Consider the following 21,328-nt stretch of genomic DNA (forward strand, 5'->3'; position numbering starts at 1 on the left):
GGGAAGTCTGCGCTTCCCTGCTGAAGCTGCTGCCCCCGCGACCCGACTTCAAATAAGCGGAAGATGAGCTAAAACGTAAGTCTTGCTATTAAGTAGAAAATATTGGAAATTACTTTTGTTGTTTGCAATTAAAAATTTGCAGCTTTGTGTTACTGTTTAATTTTTTCACAATTAAAATAGTACACTAATCCCTTGAGTATCGCGCTGGGGGAATTTTTTTTTGATAATTAAATGTTTTTGGTAAGTTCATAAAATGTGAAAATCCACGGTGAAACTCGCAAGCGGAAGCCACTCCCCTGTCCTCTGCTTGCTACTAGAACTCAGCATTGAAGTTAAAAAATATATATATATATTTTTTAAATTTCATAAAAATGTCAAAATCCACACTGAAACTCAAGCAGAAGCCACTCCCCTCTCCTCCGCTTGCTACTAGGTAGGACTCAGCACTGAAGTAAAAAAAAATGCGTTTTTTTGTTTATCACGGCCATTTCTGGTCTACATTAACCGCGATAATCGAGGGATTACTGTGTGTGTTTTCACCTTTCCTATAAGCTCTCCAAGATGCAGCTCCTCATAAGGGATATCCCATTCCTTCAGGTAGATGCTGGTCTGACTGGCCTTCCGGTTGATAGCCCTCCTCCAGCGGCCAACAGTCCTTCGACGACAGATGGAAGGGGGCAGATCCTGCAGTTCGTCTTCATCAACTTCCTCAGTGGAGAAGATCTTGTCTTGGGCATTCCCAGCTGGATGATCCTCCTCTACCTTCTTATTGTTGAAGTGCAACATATATTTCATTGTCTGGTGAATATTTGTGTTTTATGATGTGTCTAAACTAATTTCTTTTTTATTTATTGAGACTCCTGTTTGTCAATATCAAATGTCTGGACACACCTGCTCTTGCTCAGCTGCTTTTACCAGCGTCTCAGTAATGGAGTTTTGTGATACTCTAAGAAGATGTTTAAACATAATCATTTATTGAGACAGTCAATTAATGAAACCAAAATTTGGTTGTAGCATTTTACCTAGACACATTGGAGCTGTCTGACTGTTGACTATCAGTATTCTTGCAATCAGGAATATCTGTTGAATGAAAGAAACAGAAGTGACTTCAGAAAAATGTTTTACTTCCCTGATATTTTCATGTTTTGTTTCCTAGTTATGCCTTAAGTTATTTATGCTTTGCAGAAAACAGTGGGTAAATAATAGAGGTGTAAGAAAAAAACGGTTAAAACTTGTATTCTGCCAAAATGCCCTTCCCGTACGAAACTTCTGAAGAGAGGTGTTTTAACCATTCTATCTTGCACTTTCAGGTTGTTTTTATTTACCATACAGGAAAATGTATTTTAAAAAATGACACGCTTGTCATTGCATCTCTCAGTTCCAGTGTAACATATTTTTCGTCTTTCACATGGACATATAGAACGGCATCTTCGGCATACATTTGGTAGGGGACAATCGAAGGACAACATCTCGGCAGATCATTTGTGAAAAGAATGAAGAACAGTGGCGCTAGCACTGACCCCTGCGCTACCCCAAGACATACCTGTCAACCTAAGACCACATAAATCTGTATGACTGGCTACAAAAATCCTTATATGGATTTAAGTATCCTTATGTGAATCAGCACCAACAAAAAAGAACATTTAAATACACCTGTGTGACACACAAAATACACTTTTACATCAATAATGAAATCACGAAATAATAGAATGTGTATAATAATGTTTGAAAGGAACTATTATACATGATTAGCATTGTACTCTCAAACGGCCTTCCTTGCCAAGTTCAAAAGTTCTGGCTGAAAGCAACATCGCTCCACATTCATTTTGCATTGCAGCAAGGCAGTAATAGTCTCACCTGATGCTGCAACTTTTATATCCCGATCAAAAACCTTACAATGAGCATACTGACTATCCTTTGCTGGTTGTATCACACCATTGAATTGTGTAATCCACTCCTGCAGAAATTTTCCATTGCATTTAGACAGTTTTGCTCTCTTTTTGGGAGGCTCCATGCTTCTATATTACCACCTCTTCACTAGAATGTTGCGATATACTTAGACGGTCTAAGTACAGTGGTACCTCGACATACGAGTGGCCCGACATACGAGAAATTTGAGACACGATTAAAATTTCGGGCAAATATTTATCTTGAGATACGAGACAATTTTTGATATACGAGCAGACAGGGACACGAGAGACTGCTCATAAGAACATCATGGGCACTGTCTCTCTCCCCGCAACTCCTTCTTGTAATGTCTCTCTGGTCGCAACTCCCTCTTGTAATGTCTCTGCGAGCACGTTGCATTTTTTCAGTGTTTTTTTCCGTTAGTCATTGCAAATGGCGAGGCGATCGCTAATACGAGAGTTATATATACTACTCGTTGGCAAGTGGTCGTGCGTTATCCTATTGTGAGGACATTTGTGTGCATAATTTTCTGAATATTTTGAAGGGAATTGTTAGGGTTATCATTATTAAATATTTGCTTGCAATGAAGAACGCCTTGCTTTATTTAGGAATATTAATCATTATATATATTTGCTTGCAATGAAGAATGCTTTGCTTTATTTAGAGTTATTGACATTAAAAAAGTAATTTTAATACATCTCTTGGAAGAGTAATGCTCGCTCCTAAGTTAACCAAAACAACTTGAAGGTCACTCCCCTTTGCAGCTGGACTTCTCAAAACTATGGTTCACATCAATCTCTCTTGGGAAGATACGGAGGACTTTCAATTGTTTTGAGAAACATCGGCTTCTGAAAGTGTGGTTCACATCAAGCTCTCTTGGGAAGATACGGAGGACTTTCAATTGTTATGAGAAACATGGACTTCTTCATGTCTGGCTCACACGACTCTCAATTGCTTAGACTTCTGTGTTGCGTGTTGTAAATCTTATGTAATAAATAAGCAAGAGAGACATCGATTCAGGAGAATGGTCTAGGACAGAGACGCGTCAGGATCGATTCTCTCTTGCAAGACACCGGTTATGAGTCAGCTGTCTGTTTTATTTGTGCGTGCATTTGGGAATGCCCAAAGGGTGAACCTATCAGGAATACAAAAGCAAACTACCATCGATAGGTTGCATCTGAAACTCAGGGTAGAGGCGGGGCAAACAGAGCCAACGGGAGAAGAAAGGTATAAAAATGTAAAATAAAATTAGAATTAAGTTTAGTGTAAGGTTAGATTAAACTTATTTTTGAGTGTGTCTGCATCGTAACTTAAGTTCATTTAAATTTGTTTATGTTATATTACGACCGTGTTGCCGTGCAAAAAGGCTCCCCCCCTCGTCCCGCCTTCTCTGTCCCTCTCTCTCTACCCTCCGCGAAAAAATCAGTCTAATTTTAGTTCTATTAAACACATTTTAGTATACTATTAAACCACTAGTTATTTGATACTTTGTTAATAGATGGCGAATTAGAACAAATAAAACATTTTTTCCAATCCAATATCCTGTTTTTGGTGTTTTTTCAGAGGGCTGGAACGAATTAATTTGTTTTTAGTTCATTTCAATGGGAAACGTTCATTTGAGTTACGAGAAAATCGACATACGAGCTCAGTCCCGGAACGAATTAAGCTTGTATCTTGAGGTACCACTGTATATCGCAACATCCAGGCCTGGACCGGAAGTGTTGGAATTACAAAACTACAGGAAGCTTTTATAGAGTCTGAAGGGGTTCCTTTAATTTGGTAAATCCCCCACTTCCGGTCCAAGTATATCGCAAAATTGTCATCATTTATTCATCATCTGATCCCCTCAATGTCATCATGCTAAAGAAATATAACATCTTAAAGTTTAAAATTGTGTTATATTTAAGACTACGGGCCGCCTTGTAGTGTAGAGGTTCACTCACCTGACGTCAGTGCGGGCAGGCGCGGGGTCGATTCCCGCTGGTGGCGGTATGATTGTGAGTGCGGATGGTCGTTTGTCTGGCGGGGGACACCCTGTATTGGTGGCCAGCCAGTCAATCCCAGAGACAGTGTCATATATATTCAAAGTATATTCTCACCGACCTATAGCCCAATGGACATTATTCACAGTACTCCAGTGGTGGGCCGTGCATTTCACATACCTTCAGTATTGCTACATCTGAATCAATCCTCAATAACTATTTTATGGCTATAAAACCTTTACTGGAGCTACAGCTGCGACACATAAAAAGCATCAATAATAACCTCATACAATTGAAATATTTTTTAGGAATATAGCCACATTTTACTAAACAAAAATCATTTTTATTTGTACACAAAAGTCATCTTCCTTTCTTTCCTCCTTTTCTATCGCCATCGAAGTTAATGCTGAAAGTCGAGACTGTCCTGTCGTATTTCTGGCATTGTACGTTTTTATTCGATTTAGGGCTGAAAATGTTCGTTCCCGGTTGTGACAGGCTTGCTTGCTTCGGAGTTGTCCGACCTTTATTGTCCAGTTTTTCTTGAAAAGTCCGTCTTGAAAATGGCTTTGGCAGTAAATCTGCAACCATATCCATTTCTTCTCATCCCACCATTGTGGGTTGACAAAACCGCTATTAAATCAACACAACAATATATTTATAATCATATATTCCTTTCTTTTATCATTCAAGTCTTGTATTTGTTACACCAGTGTTTCCCAACCTTTTTTGAGCTGCAGCACACTTTTTGGATTGAAAAAATTCTCAAGACAAACCACTAGCTGAAAATATTCTAATTTAAAACTATGTCGCCTATATTAACATTATAAAGTCATTCTCATCAACGTTTTATTGACAGGAATTAAATTTCTTGCGTGGATTACTAGAATGTATGACTTCTTGTAATTTCCCTCGGCACACCTGAGTATCGCTCAAGACACACCAGTGTGGGAAACACTGCGTTACACACCCCACACTTATTTTGAAACACATTCTACTCACTACTACATTCTAGTGGTCAAAAGAGGTAAACGAAACATACCCAATATAAGCCCACCTGCTTATATTCAAAACAAACGCCCACTTTGGACTCAGGGAGGGGGACCTTTAAATGGAGTCAGAACACGAAGGCCTTTGTCTTTTCTCTTGCAAATAAACAATGTACGTATTGAGAACTGACCTGGCATCCCATTTCTATTTTCCATGTCTCTATCAAATAAAACCTCCAGGACAAAAAAGAACACATGGCATTGTAAGTACGAGGTCGAAAAGACAAAAAAAGGCCGATAACAGACAAACCATTCATGCTCACATTCATACCTAGGGGCAATTTAGATTGTCAACCAGCCTACCATGCATGTCTTTGGAATTTGGGAGGAAACTGCAGTACCTGTAGGAAATACTTGCAGGCCCGGGGAAAAAATGCAAACTCCACACACAGGTTGACAGACCTGGATTCGAACCCAGAACCCCAAAACTGAGGCCGACGTGCTAACCATTCATCCACCGGGCTGCCCGTGTGGAAAGATTCATTCATTCCTCCATCTTCTGAACCGCTGGGGGGGTTGCTGAAGCCTATCCCAGCTGACTTCGGGCACGAGGCAGGGGACACCCTGAATTGGTGGCTAGCCAATCGCAGGGCACAAGGAGACAAACAACCATTCACGCTCACACTCATACTTGTGGGCAATTTATATTGTCCAACTAGCCTACAATGCATATTTTTGGAATGTGGAAGGAAACCCGAGTACCTACGCAGGCCCGGGAAGAACATGCAAACTCCACACAGGTGGTACGACCTGGACTCCAGAAGTGTGAGGCTGACGCGCTAACCACTCATTCGCCGGGTCGCCCGTTTGGAAATATCTTACATGAAAAATGATTTTGTACATACTGTATTTACTCGCATATGAGCCACATTTGTCGGTTGTGCATAAAACAACAACATGCACGTATCTGTAAGGTGACAAAGACGAAACACCATAATGCCATAACGCCATAGCGCCATGATGTCATGACGCATGAAGCAAGACAATGCGGCTGATGTGGTAATTTATTTCAAAGTAGTGAAAAGCTAAACAGATAAAACGCGAAACAAAATTTATTATGACGTCTATGAATGAAATTCAAGAAAAAAAAGTATCTTGGATAAAACGTGAAAAAACTTACCTGTGCATTTCACTGCTCGCCCAGGGGCGTCGCCAACCTACCTAGGGGTGCCGCCATCTTACCTAGTTAAACATGCTCTGACTGGCAAGACGCGAGTAGCCTTGATTTTGAAATAAAACAAAATTCCACTTTGATTTTTTTGTTTTATTTCTTGGTCAAAAGTGACAACTATTGCAGTAATATGAACCATCAAAAGAATCGAGATATTTTGACATAAGAAGCAATATGGCTGGCACAACATCTTGAACTTCTGGAGATTGTAATTTCTGTCATTAGTAGGCATCAGGTTCTCATCAAGATAGAGCTATTTCTTTTTTCAAATTGAATAATTTGATATTTTGCATTTACAAAGACATGCATATTAACTTCCTTATGATATTGACCAGGCGGCCCAGTGGAGCGAGTGGTTAGCACGTCGGCGTCACACCTCTGGGGACACGGGTTCAAACCCAGGACACGCCCACCTGTGTGGAGTTTGCATATTCTCCTCGGGCCTGCGTGGGTTTGCTCTGGGTACTCCGGTTTCCTCCCGCATTCCAAAAAAACATGCATTATAGGCCCATTGGACACTAAATTGCCCCTAGGTATGGGTGTGAGTGTGCATGGTTGTCCGTCTCCTTGTGCCCTGCGATCTGGTGACCACCGATTCAAGGTGCACCCCTGTGACCCTAATGAGGATAAAGCAGTTCAGAAAATGAGATGAGAATATATATGATATTGACCCTAATAATATGCTTTTGATTTATTCAGTATCTCAGAAATACCACATGCGAGGATTTTTCTTAAGATTTTCCCTTCAAAGTAACACATTTGTACTCCCTATTAAAACCATGAATATGGTAGCTGAAAATTGTGAATCAGGGGGCGGCTTATATGCGCGAATTTGTAAAATTCAACAATTTTAAGGCAATTTTAAGGGTGCAGTTTATACGCGCGGGCAGCATATGCGAGTAAATATGGTATATATGGTCAGGCTGATGCTCTTTTTATTTTCGTTGATTTAGGTTTTCATATTTCATAGGTAAGTTTTGACAATTACAAGGCTGTTGTTTCCTTTGTCAACATCAATGGTGTCCACTGGAAATTATTGGTTAGTAATGATTATATGTGTCATAATTCTCCTTATACAGTAATCCCTCGCCATTTCGCGGTTCAACTTTCGCGGCTTCACTACATCGCAGAATTTTTTCTGGGGATTTTTTTTCTTTTTCTTTTTTTGTTACTTTTTTAAGTTAAAAAAAAGTGAAAATCCACACTGAAACTTGCAAGCGGAAGCAACTCCCCTGTGTTCCGCTTGCTACTGGGACTCAGCACTGAAGAAAAAAAGTTTTAAAGTTTAAAAATGTTTTTTTTTAAGTTCATAAAATAAAAATCCACGCTGAAACTCGTAACCAGAAGCCACTCTTGCTAGTAGGACTCAGCACTGAAAATTTTTTTTTTTTTTTTTTTTTTTTTTTTAATAGGAGTGACCCTACTTCGCGGTTTTTCGATCATTGCGGCCATGTCTGGTCCACATTAACCGTGATATTCGAGGGATTACTGTATTCCGTTTGTTATTCAAGATATATATTTAATGGCACTCGGACATTTTGTCAAAAGACGTTTGGTCCCCGGACGTTTGGTCCCCGGACGTTTGGTCCCCGGACGTTTGGTCCCCGGACGTTTGGTCCCCGGACGTTTGGTCCCCGGACGTTTGGTCGACCGGACGTTTGGTAGAATGGACGGGGCATCGACCGGACATTTGGTAGAACGGACTCTGTCTCTCTCTCATGATTATAATTTTGAGAGCAAGAAATTACCTGGTTGCTCGCGTTCAACAGTAAACTCTCTGTCTCTCTCTCTCTCTCATAATTTGACAGCGAGCGAACCCGTCGACCAAACGTCCGGTCGACGGCCTGTCCGTTCTACCAAACGTCCGGTCGACCAAACGTCCGGGGACCAAACGTCTTTCGACGAAACGTCCGATCACGATATTTAATATATATTATACATGTCTGGTTGTTACAGCTTCCTTTCATTGCTTTTCCCCTTTTTGCGCTGCTTCCAGATGTGTGTTCTCATATTTAAGCAGTTAACCAAACACATTTCAGCCATTATTTATTGCCAGGGTCAGAAATCTACCTGGAGGCCTTCACAATCGGTTTTGCAGGCCCTGTAGCATAGAATAAGTGTCGATAAAACTGTCGATAAACCAAACAAATTTGGAGTTGCCAACACCAAGGCCTTCTTACAGGCGTCAGCATTTTCAGAAACTATGATTGGCTAGTGATGGAGTGTACAGCCAGAGCTAGCTGTATCCGTAGCGAGCTGCACAAGCAAATACAGTCGTACCTCTATTTACGAAATTAATTGGTTCCAATACTTTGTTTGTAACTTGAAATTTCGTAAGTAGAGGTATACTTTATATGTAAATTCTCTGTTTCGTTCCACGGTCCTCACACAACTACCAACTAAACCCTTTGAAATTGGTCAAACTGTCCCAATTTTGTATGAAAGATGTTAGGAAACACAAACAAATTATAAGGAAATGGTTTATTATCGTCTTAAAATAAGTAAAGCATGTGAAAATGTGCCCTGCGCCGCTGAAATATCTCCCACTGCGGCGTTATGGATGTAATACCCATGTTTGCCCGCCAGATGGCGGCAAGAGTCGATTCTACCAAGCCATCCACTTTGTAGTACATTTTTTGTCTGTGTGAAAATATGTGCCATGTTGCATTTGTACAGTTTTTAATCGCTTAACAAGTGGCATTCAAAATAAAATAAAGGATAAGGAAATGCATTTACTTTTTGGAGGATTTCATATCTCGAGTCACTCATTTGCATATAAAAATTCGTAACCTGAAACTTTCATGCCTCGAGGGATTCGTAAGTAGAGGTATGACTGTATATTGTTGTGTTGATTTAATAGTGGTTTTGTCAACCCACAATGATTGAAGGAGGAGAAGAAAAGGATTTGGTTGCAGATTTACTGTCAAAGCCATTTTCAAGACGGACTTTTCAAGAAAAACTGAACATCATTAAGAAAGGTCAGACAACTCCGAAGCTAGCAAGACTGTCACAACCATGAACAGACATTTTCAGCCCCAAATCCAATAGAAACTTATGCCAGAAATACAACAGGACAGGCTCGACCTTCAGCATTAGCTTCGATGGCGATTGAAAAGAATTTCTTGATGTAACTGAAACGCACGGATAATCTGAAGGACAGAAAAATTTAAATCTTCTTGAGGAAAGAAGCGAGAATGGATTTTGTGTACAAATAAAAATGATTTTTGGTGAGTAAAACGTAGCTATATTCCTAAATAATATTTAAATTTTATGAGGTTATAATTTTTTAAATCTGTCGCAGTAAAGGTTTTATAGCCATAAATAGTCATTGAGGGTTGGATTGATTCCTACGTAGCACGACTGAAGGCCTAGGTCTAAAATGCACGGCCCGCCACTGCTTTGTGCCCTCCAATTAGCTTGCAACTGATTCAGGGTGCCCCGCCTACCTTTAGCCCTATAGTTGGCTGAGATAGACTGCAGCCCTCTCAAAGCCTTTGTGAGGAAAAGTGATATGGAAAAATCGGCGTAGGGCTTTCAAATAAAACATCCGCGCTCACAATCATACCCCCACCAATGGGAATCGAGCCTGCACTTGCCCGCACTGAAGTCAGGCGAGTTAACCTCTAAACCAATGAGGCGGCACCATTACCTTACATTCGCTGCAAAAATATAATGTTTGCCTGCCATTGAGGCTTTTGCTTGCCTTAAAAAACTTTATTTCTATAATATCAGCAAACTGTAGATGTGCCTAGGAAGTTCAGGTACATCGCAAGGTTCCTCAACAACGACCTGAGAAAATTAGAAAACGTCTCGTTATGTCTTAGCCAACTAATAAACAAAAATGTTTATGTGTCTTGTTGCTGCCTATTACACGCCCAATCTCAAGCATCTGAACTGCTTCAGCTCACCCCTCCCTTCAGAGTTTCGACACCATGTAAATAAGGCCTATGAATAAGCTGGCAGAACGGCGTTTGGGAATTGGGACAAGCGGTTCACAACGACCGTCCAGCTCTAAAGTGAATAGCAAAAGACTGTCTCCCCTCTTCATTTTTTATTTTAAGGATGCCTAAACGGCAAATATAACAATGAATGAGGACTGACAATTTAGATCTTAATCATAGCTATGCAAGCATGTCCCAAAAAGTTTAAGAAATCATCTATAATCCTTATAAAGCGTGATTTAAGGGTGTGTGAGCGTGTGTGTGTTAAGATTCTCTCGCCACGTTTGTTCAAACTGCAACGTAGAGTTGAATTTTTTTATGGTGGCCAGAAATGGCTGTCGGATTGGTCGTAACGTAGCACGCCTTTCCACGTCATTTACAAACGTCATTTTCTGAAAAATTCCCGCCAGCGAGTTTCTAGTTGCTCCCCGGAGCACTTTTCTGTCGTGACGGGAGTTATAAAACATCCACACATCCATCAATCACGCTTTATCTATTCTCTAATCCTTATGAAGTGTGATGTACGGATGGATGTGTGTGTGTGTGCACCTGGAAACTCGCTGGCGGAAATTCTTCCCAAAATGACGTTTGTAAATGATGTGGAAAGGCGTCTTGGTCAGCGCGTCCAGCACCATCGTGTCTCGCCGAGTCTTTCCGTCACGACAGGAAAAAAAAGTGTTTCTGGGAGCAGGAATAGATAAATTTGATTTATGGATGGGTGGATGTTTTATGTTAACATTCTCGCGCTACTTCAGTCCAAACCCTGCATTGTAGAGAGCATGGTAGGCTGATTGAACACTCTAAATTGCCCCTAGGCATGTGTGCATGGTTTTTCGTCTCCTTGTGTCTTTGTACCGCGGCCATGTCTGGTCTACATTAACTGCGATATTTGAAGGATTACTGTATAGAATTTTTGATAATTGTACTTGTGCACTTGTATTTCTGTATAGGCATGAAAACGTGTATTGAGGTAGTAATAATGGGGGTGATCCTATTTTGCGTTTTTTCATTTATTGCGGCCATGTCTGGTCTACATTAAGCCTGATATGCAAGGGATTACATATCTGATGGTACGATTCATTCACGATTCACAGGTCACAATTTGATTCAATCCCAATTAGTCTCGATACTGCACTTTCATTCATTCAGTCATTCATGCTCCATACCGGACATCCTCGTAAGGGTTGCGGGGTTTCCCGGAGCCTATCCCAGCCGAATTGGGCGAAAGGCGCACTAGGACAGCTGTAGGGTACACTGATAGACAAACGACCATTCGCACTCACAATCATAAAGCCACCAGCCACAAATAAGCACACGCCTGCCCGCACCTCAGTCAGGTGAGTGAACCACTACATCAACAGGCGACGCGATTTTTGGATATCACTTTGGGAGAAAAAAAACTAATCAAAATGGACAAGTCTGGAATTTCAATAAACTCGGAACAAATTTCAACCTGTGTCAGTTTTCTTTATTTCATAATCGGACCTCTCATTTCTGTGGTTAATTGAACTCGCAAAGGCTAATTGGGCAGGTAAATTAACAGTGCTGCTCCCTTTTGGACCCCAACGGATGTCTAAGATGTCTAATTTCAACAGATCCCACATCCGTTCCTACCTTTGGGGAGTTCGTTTGTTCTTCCCGGGTTTACTTCCTTGAGTATTCAGTCTTTAACATACACTGTCCCATCTCATCTAATTTTCTGATCCTCATTAGGATTGCAGGGGGTGCTGGATCCTATCCCAGCTGACTCCGGGCCAGAGGCAGGGGACACCCTGAATCAGTGGCCAGGTGATCGCAGGCCACAAGGAGTCGAACAACCATTCACACTCACACCCATACCCAGGGGCAATTTAGAGTGTCCAATCAGCCTACGATGCATGTTTTTGGAATGTGGAAAGAAACCGGAGTACCTGGAGGAAACCCACGCAGGCCTGGGGAGAACATGCAAACTCTACACATTTGGACCAACCTGGATTTGAACCCAGCACCCCAGAGCTGTGAGGCTGATGCGCTAACCACTCACGCCACTGGACCGCCCTCATACACTGTCCCATCCAAAAAAATAAAGATCTGGGGATTAATAATATGGGGCCGGCTGGGCATCCTGTCAGGCCTAGGTCCAGACAGGTGGGTTATTACGCCTGTCACTCAATCACAGGTCCAGCACCAGATGGGTTAAGCAACGCCAAGTGTGGCTCATCATCATCACATACCTATTTAAGCCACCCAGAGCTTGGCCACGTTGCTAGATTGCTGTCAGTTCACTGTTAAATACCTTCTCGCGCTTCCTCCTTGTTCGTCTTCATTGTCCTACAGATCTCACAATTATTGGTCTCCACGCCTCGTTCACTGACCTGCTTCATTTACAGCCCATGCACATTCACCACTGACTCTCCTACGGACCTCACGGCCGTCGATCCCCACACCACATTCACTGCCTTGCCCACGCTGCTTTCCCTTGTACCTTTCCCCGACTTTGGTGCATTGATGATAAATGGAAACCGCCACGATTAAGATTGTGTGTGTGCCTGCTTCAGGCCCCTCCGGCCACGACCATAACATATCCGTCCGTGCCTTACCTGGGAAGTGGAAGTTCTGGTCTCGGAAACACTGTGTAGGTGTGTTGAGTGGGGGCGTGGCAGTGACACTGCCTGGGTTACTTTGCTGGGAACATGCTGGAGAGGAAGGTGTGGAGGAGTTGGCTGATGATGGGTTACTACTTGAGTCAAGCTGCAGTGGAGGCTCCTTTGTAAAGGATTCACGTGAATTAGTGATGCTCAAAGAATCCAGTAGAATGCATTAATGGTAACACTTCATAAAGAAATAATCACCCCTGAAATTGATTAAATAAATAAACAAACTGCCTCAAAAGATGAATGCGTATACAACAACACCAGAATAAAGCGACCAATTGTTTTTTTATCCATTCATAAATAACAAGAGTAGGAATTTTAGTTATTGTGCTAAACAAAAAAAATAAAACAATGTGAGTGACCAATTGAGCAATTTACCTTCTCAATATTAAATGGCAATACATATAAAGATAAATACATTATATATAGTACATATAAAAGTTTTATGCATTGCTTTTAGTGTGTTAAATGAATAAGAAGAATGCTCAGTGACATATGCATGCTTTAATTACAGGAAGGTTCTGAACACCCCTGAAGACGTAAATAGACATGTACAGGTGAAGATAGAAGTGACACATACCCTTTTGGTTATTGCCTTTGGCAACGTACCAAACTGCAATGGGATCTTTGCTCTGTGATCAATTCGATTGTTGATATCAGAAGGCACTGATTCTGCCCTTTGGATCTTTGGCACTACAAATCAAAACATTTTTTAAAGTGAATACACAGCAGATGTATCAATACCAATCTACTATTCTCCACAGCTAACTGACAAATACAAAGTATAGTGAAGAAAAAAACATTCAATCATTAATTTTCTCTTATCCTCACAAAGGTCGTGGGGGGTGATTTAGCCTATCCACGGTGACTTCAGGCACCAGCCAGGGGTACCATTAATTGGTGGCCACCCAATTGCAGAGCACAAGGAGACAGACAATGATTCATGCTCACACTCATACCTAGGGGCAATTTAAAGTGTTTAACCAAACAGCCTACACTGCATGTTTTGGGATGGGGGAGGAAACCAGAGCACCCGGAGAAAACCGACGCAAGCCCAGGAGAACATGCACACTCCACACAGGAAGGTCCAGCCCTGAGATCGAAACATCAATCTCAGAACTGTGAGGCAGATGAACAAAGAAAAAAGCAATATAATAAATTATACAAAAACCAAACATCTTGCTTTGCACAAATAAAAACTTAGGGTATTTGCATTGACACTAGAAGGGGGCCCCCTCGAGTCATCACCTTATTGTGGTGGTGGGGTTTGTGTGTCCTAGTGATCCTTGGAGCTATGTTGTCTCCCATGGCAAACTGATCTGAGGTGAGGGACCAGACAAAGAACCTGGGGTGTATGGGGTTCCGGAACCCCTGTTACGCGGGGTCCGGTCCCTTTATGACCAGTGTCAGAGTCTGGTCCCCATAGCCATTTCCAGTGGGGGTTGGACTCCATCAGGGCTGCCCTTTGTCACTGATTCTGTTCATCACTTTTATGGGCAGAATATCTAGGTGCAGCCGTGGCATTGAGGCGGTCCGGTTTGGTGACCTCAGTATTGCATCCCTGCTTCTTGCAGATTATGTGGTTCCGTTGGCTTAATCAGGCCGTGATCTCCAACTCTCGCCGGAACGATTTGCAACCGAGTGTGAAGCAGTCGGGATGAGAATCAGCACCTCCAAATCTGAGACCATGGTCCTCAGTCGAAAAAAGGTGGCATGCCCTCTCCGGGTTAAGGATGAGGTCCTCCCCCAGGTGGAGTATCTTGGCGTTTTGTTCACGAGTGAGGGAAGAATGGAGCGGAAGATCGACAGGCGGATCAGTGCGGCGTCTACAGTGATGCGGATTCTGTACTGGTCTGTCGTGGTGAAGAAGGAGCTGAGCCAAAAGGCGAGGCTCTCTATTTACCAGTCGATCTACGTTCCCACCCTCCTCTATGGTCACGAGCTATGGGTCGTGACCGAAAGAACGAGATCTCGGATACAAGCTTCTGAAATGAGTTTCCTCTACAGCAGGGGTCTCAAACTCGCGGCCCGCGGGCCAACTGCGGCCCTCGGGACGATAATTTGCGGCCCCCGTCTTAATATGAAAGATTAATGTTTGTGCGGCCCGCAAGATTGATATGAATGACACTTGTTGTGTTCGGAGCTGAATGAACCAATCACGGTGAGGTATACGGCTCTGGAGGACGAGACATCGGCCGGGCTGTCCAGTGCCTCGCTCACTCACTCATTCATTCCTCCAATCAGCTGGGCGAAGGAAAAGCCGTGAAGCCGATCACTCCGCTCGGTGCGCACACTCCTCCGCTGCTCTCAGCATAGAACTGAATGAGGCGCTATGATCCGTGATCCAGCCTGTGTCAGTGTAGCCATCTCCGCGAGTGAAACGGAGAAACGGAGAGCGAAAGTGCGCATGCGCCACAAACCCGCGCGACTGAAAGTGAAAGATCAACCCGAGACTCATTCCAAGTGGAAAAACATATTACACTGTAATAATTACATAGCCCCAGAGATGTCTCTTTCAAAGCCTGCCGTGAAGAGAAAGGTCGGTGATGAGCACAGACAGTTTCAAGAAAAGTGGGGAGTGCAATATTTCTTTGTTGAATACAGGGGCAGCCCGACGTGTCTCATTTGCACTGAATAAGTTGCGGTGCACAAGGAATACAATTTGAAACGTCATTATACTACGAGACATGCTGAGGAGTACGAAAAATACCAGGGAGATGAGAGAGCCAACCAGGTTGCCAGTCTTAAAACATGTCTTCTGAGGCAACAGGATTTCTTCAAGAAGGCTACCAAAGACAGTAATGCAGCAGTCGAAGCTAGCTACGCCGTTTGTGAGTTGATTGCTAAAGCAGGAAAGCCATTTACAGAAGGTGAATTTATCAAAAAGTGCATATTACAGGCTGCACATATTGTCTGTCCAGAAAAGAAAAGTCTGTTCAACCACATCAGCCTTTCTGCCAACACCGTGGCAGAGCGCATTTCTCACCTGTCAAGTGACATTTATGATCAACTGTGAGAAAGCACAATGTTTCAGTGTATATTCAGTGCCTCTTGATGAGACCACAGACAATGCCCAGCTCGCAATATATGTCCGTGGTGTTGATGACAATTTTAAAGTAATGGAGGAGTTGCTCAGTAATTCCAATGCATGGCCAGACCACCGCTAAGGAAATATTTCACCAGCTGTGTGATGCCATTAAGAATGCCGGTTTGCCATGGAAGAGCTTTGTTGGAATAACAACCGATGGAGCCCTATCGATGACAGGGAGGAAGAATGGACTGGTAGCACTTGTTCAAAAAAAAACTGGAAGAGGAGGGTGTGGAGGAGGCCATAGCTCTGCACTGCATTATACATCAGCAGGCCCTTTGCAGCAGATGCCTGAAGTTTGACAATGTGATGTTTGTCGTTGTGAAATGCATCAACCAAATCAGATCCAGGGGCTTAAAGCACAGAAGGTTCCGTGCTATTTTAGAGGAAATGGAGTCAGAATATGGGGATGTGCTCTACTTCACTGAGGTACGTTGGCTCAGCAGGGGAAACGTGTTGAAGAGATTTTTTGAGTTGAGAGCAGAAGTAAAAGACTTCATGGAGATAGACGGGTTTGCTGTTCCTGTGCTAGGTGATCCCAAATGCCTCATGGACTTGGCTTTTCTTGTTGATATCACACATGAGCTTAATGTACTGAACAAGAAGCTACAAGGCCAGGGGCAACTTGTCAGTGCTGCCTATGCCTATGCCTATATTCTGCACTAAACTTGTGTTATGGAAAGCCCAGCTCTCTCAGACAAACCTTTGCCATTTCCCAGCATGCAAGGCTCTCATGGATGCAGGCACACCATTCAGTGGTGAGAAGTATGTTGAGGCCTTTTCGAAGCTACAGGAGGAATTTGATCACAGATTTGCAGATTTCAAGACACACAGAGCCACATTTCAAATTTTTGCGGACCCCTTCTCCTTTGATGTGCAAGATGCCCCTCCTGAGCTTCAAATGGAGCTCATTGACCTGCAGTGCAACTCTGCACTCAAAAATAAGTTCAGGGTGGTGAGTGGAGAAGCAGACAAGCTTGGGCAATTTTTGAGAGAGTTGACCCCCAGCTTTCCTGAACTTTCCCGAATGTTCAAGCGGACCATGAGCCTTTTTGGGAGCACATACTTGTGTGAGAAGCTCTTCTCCACCTCGAACTTCAATAAGTCCAAGTACAGGTCCAGACTTCCTGATGAGCATCTTCAAGCTCTACTGAGGGTTTCCACTGCTTCCTCCCTCAAGCCAAATGTGACTCAGCTATGTGAGAAGAAGCGCTGCCAGGTCTCTAGCAGCAAGGAGTAGGCAAGAGAAGCCGTGTTCAGAATATTTCATGTTCAATGTTCCATTCAAGTTCAGAAAGTTAAAGGTTAAAGAGCTGTTAATACAGACATTTGAAACAGAATAAAAATAATTCATTTTCTCTACTTAGGCAGCCAGTGTATATCTCTCATTATGATTATTTTATTTTTGTATTACTGATTGATTGATTTTTTTATTCATCTTTAAGTTAATTTATTTAATTCATTATTTTTTGTTAAAAAATAAAGATATTTGATAACGTTGGAATGTTTTATCAGCGCTTTTCTTGTGGAAATCCTGATGCGGCCCAGTCTCACCCAGACTCGGCCTCTAGCGGCCCCCAGGTAAATTGAGTTTGAGACCCCTGCTCTACAGGATGTCTGGACTCTTTTAGAGATAAGGAGAGAAGTTCGGTCATCCGGGAGGGGCTCGGAGTAGACCCGCTGCTCCTTTGGATCGAGAGGAGCCAGATGAGTTGGCTCGGGCATCTGATCAGGATGCCCCCTGGATGCATCCCTCGGGACGCGTCCCACCGAGAGGAGGCCACGGGGCCGACCTCGGACAAACTCGGGAGACTATGTCTCCCGGCAAGCTGGGAAGGCTTTGGGGTCCTCCCGGAAGAGCTGGATGAAATGGCTGGGGCAAGGGAAGTCTGGGCTTCCCCGCTGACGCCGCTGCCCCCGTGACCTGACTTCGGATAAAGCGGTAGAAGATGAGATGAGTCACGGATGCATTGATTCTCACTTAAGAACCTCGCTGCACTCTGCTGGGCTTTCATTGGCTGTCTCACAACAACCACTACCCATGTTTCAAGATTCTCTCTTATGTACTTTTGACCGCCATTCGTTGTCATGGAGTTCTGACATTTTTTTGGTTTGTTTTTTCCCCAAGTGTGGATAAAGCAGCTGCTTCTGTTTTTATCATCATGCCTCCCAAGAAAATTACTACCAGTTCAAATTAAAAGAAGTGGACAACGTCGAGGACAATAACGAGATGGTCGAGGGGCATAAAAACAAACTCTCTAGAGTTAATGGAACACTTGACAAGACGGGGGAATAAAACGATAAGGCAGACGAGCAGGAAGCAGCAAGCATTGCAACAGCAAAAATCAAAGAAATGCTGGAGAAATTTCACGAACTTTTTGTCTTCATAGAAAAAAAAACACATCCAGAAAAAATGTTCAGGAGTTATGCGATCGCCCACTTTGACGATGTTTTTTTCTGTTTCATTATAGGAACATTATTAAAAGTCGTCAAAGGCAATCGTCTTTGGATAGTTTTTCTTTTCAAAATGTCCATCAAACAGCATGGCAGAAGGGCAAGTGAAATCCAAACAGGTAAGAACCAGTAGCGACAAATAAAATGAGTGAAGAATTTAATTCCAAAGAAATCATAAAACATTAATGTTTGTTTTTGATTAATGTTGTTAATGTTGTTGTTTGAATTGTTGCATTTATAAGGTGTGTGTTCATGCGTTTGTGTGGTTGCCATGTTTTGTTAGGGTTTGGGGTGGATGTGTGTGTGCTTGCTTTTCGCCTCTATTGTCCTGGACCCTCTGGGCTTCCTTTGCTCCGCGGCGCCCGGAGGGACATAAGAGGCTAAAAGCAAACACACTCACACACACCCAAAACAAGACATCACAGCGGTTCTGTGCTATCTCTCTGTTGCATACCGTTAGCTTCCTCTTGTTCCCCTGCGTTTCAACACGGATACATTTTGTATGCTTGTTATTCATTTTAAGACATTAATAAATTGTTTTATTATGATTTTCTCTCATTTTTGTGTCTCCTCACATCTTTCATACAACATTTTAAAGGGTTTAGTTGGTAGTTGTGTGAGGACCGTGGAACGAATGAGAGAATTTACATATAAAGTACTGCTCTACTTACGAAATGTTTAAGTTACGAGACAAGTTCTGGAACCAATTAATTTCGTAAGTAGAGGTACAACTGTATTTGTATTACCCAACGCCACAACTTTGTAAGTGGATCTTCCTAGATGTTGGTGAGTACTTAAAGACACTTGAATCTGTTCCAGAGGATGACCTTAATTCATTCGTACTTGTTTTCCTATTGATTGTCCTCATCAACCAATGAAATAAGTTTTTTTTTTTAAATGTTTCAACCGGTATCAAATCCATCTCGCCGGAAAGTCCAAGACAACACCAAGAGACGATATGTTGAAATGTTGTCTTGAGACACACAACACTTTCAAAAATACAGCTGGGGTTGGGATGTATGTTAATTTTGATATATTTATTAGAAGTTAAAGGTACAATGTTAATTTCCCGGATCATGAGCCTTCCTTACATGTGAGAAATGAAATCCGACAAGAGGGAGCTTCTTTAGTACATTTGTTGTGACACTTTAATCTGTAAACATAAAAAATTAAAAGAAGTGACACAATTATCATACACATGAAGATTGAATATTGAGTGTCTTACTTGCAGTGTTTACACTTTACACCAAAGATCATGTTCCTACCACACACTTGGCAAGACTGGGAGAGCCATGATTTAGTTGAAAACCTAAAAGAACATAGACAGGAAGAACAAAAATGACATTTTATCTTAAACACCCATGCATTGTCTAGAGCAGGGGTCTCAAACTCGCGGCCCGCGGGCCAACTGCGGCCCTCGGGACGATAATTTGCGGCCCCCGTCTTAATATGAAAGATTAATGTTTGTGCGGCCCGCAAGATTGATATGAATGACACTTGTTGTGTTCGGAGCTGAATGAACCAATCACGGTGAGGTATACGGCTCTGGAGGACGGGACATCGGCCGGGCTGTCCAGTGCCTCGCTCACTCACTCATTCATTCCTCCAATCAGCTGGGCGAAGGAAAAGCCGTGAAGCCGATCACTCCGCTCGGTGCGCACACTCCTCCGCTGCTCTCAGCATAGAACTGAATGAGGCGCTATGATCCGTGATCCAGCCTGTGTCAGTGTAGCCATCTCCGCGAGTGAAACGGAGAAACGGAGAGCGAAAGTGCGCATGCGCCACAAACCCGCGCGACTGAAAGTGAAAGATCAACCCGAGACTCATTCCAAGTGGAAAAACATATTACACTGTAATAATTACATAGCCCCAGAGATGTCTCTTTCAAAGCCTGCCGTGAAGAGAAAGGTCGGTGATGAGCACAGACAGTTTCAAGAAAAGTGGGGAGTGCAATATTTCTTTGTTGAATACAGGGGCAGCCCGACGTGTCTCATTTGCACTGAAAAAGTTGCGGTGCACAAGGAATACAATTTGAAACGTCATTATACTACGAGACATGCTGAGGAGTACGAAAAATACCAGGGAGATGAGAGAGCCAACCAGGTTGCCAGTCTTAAAACATGTCTTCTGAGGCAACAGGATTTCTTCAAGAAGGCTACCAAAGACAGTAATGCAGCAGTCGAAGCTAGCTACGCCGTTTGTGAGTTGATTGCTAAAGCAGGAAAGCCATTTACAGAAGGTGAATTTATCAAAAAGTGCATATTACAGGCTGCACATATTGTCTGTCCAGAAAAGAAAAGTCTGTTCAACCACATCAGCCTTTCTGCCAACACCGTGGCAGAGCGCATTTCTCACCTGTCAAGTGACATTTATGATCAACTGTGAGAAAGCACAATGTTTCAGTGTATATTCAGTGCCTCTTGATGAGACCACAGACAATGCCCAGCTCGCAATATATGTCCGTGGTGTTGATGACAATTTTAAAGTAATGGAGGAGTTGCTCAGTAATTCCAATGCATGGCCAGACCACCGCTAAGGAAATATTTCACCAGCTGTGTGATGCCATTAAGAATGCCGGTTTGCCATGGAAGAGCTTTGTTGGAATAACAACCGATGGAGCCCTATCGATGACAGGGAGGAAGAATGGACTGGTAGCACTTGTTCAAAAAAAACTGGAAGAGGAGGGTGTGGAGGAGGCCATAGCTCTGCACTGCATTATACATCAGCAGGCCCTTTGCAGCAGATGCCTGAAGTTTGACAATGTGATGTCTGTCGTTGTGAAATGCATCAACCAAATCAGATCCAGGGGCTTAAAGCACAGAAGGTTCCGTGCTATTTTAGAGGAAATGGAGTCAGAATATGGGGATGTGCTCTACTTCACTGAGGTACGTTGGCTCAGCAGGGGAAACGTGTTGAAGAGATTTTTTGAGTTGAGAGCAGAAGTAAAAGACTTCATGGAGATAGACGGGGTTGCTGTTCCTGTGCTAAGTGATCCCAAATGGCTCATGGACTTGGCTTTTCTTGTTGATATCACACATGAGCTTAATGTACTGAACAAGAAGCTACAAGGCCAGGGGCAACTTGTCAGTGCTGCCTATGCCTATG

The 21,328-nt window shown here is 42.8% G+C and overlaps 1 protein-coding gene across 9 annotated transcripts in view; it reads right to left on the reverse strand.

The window, feature by feature from the left end:
* The window catches only part of LOC144083093 (kinase suppressor of Ras 1-like), a 67,933-nt gene that overhangs the window by 9,438 nt on the left and 37,167 nt on the right, over nt 1-21,328 (reverse strand). For 7 of the 9 annotated variants that reach the window (XR_013303474.1, XM_077610608.1, XM_077610606.1 and 4 more), the window contains 7 exons: nt 19,449-19,532; nt 19,315-19,376; nt 13,262-13,374; nt 12,628-12,793; nt 1,023-1,080; nt 892-946; nt 541-765 (listed from right to left, as the gene is read on the reverse strand). Coding sequence is in view for 8 of the 9 variants with exons in the window: in XM_077610602.1 (XP_077466728.1) it covers nt 541-765; nt 892-946; nt 1,023-1,080; nt 12,628-12,793; nt 13,262-13,374; nt 19,315-19,376; nt 19,449-19,532 (763 nt within the window). In the remaining variant the exon portion in view is untranslated. The remainder of the gene's footprint in view (nt 1-540; nt 766-891; nt 947-1,022; nt 1,081-12,627; nt 12,794-13,261; nt 13,375-19,314; nt 19,377-19,448; nt 19,533-21,328) is intronic. The other 2 variants (XM_077610605.1, XM_077610609.1) reach the window with 2 other exon arrangements.

This window comes from Stigmatopora argus, chromosome 10 (assembly GCF_051989625.1).
Source record: "Stigmatopora argus isolate UIUO_Sarg chromosome 10, RoL_Sarg_1.0, whole genome shotgun sequence".
NCBI lineage: Eukaryota > Metazoa > Chordata > Actinopteri > Syngnathiformes > Syngnathidae > Stigmatopora > Stigmatopora argus.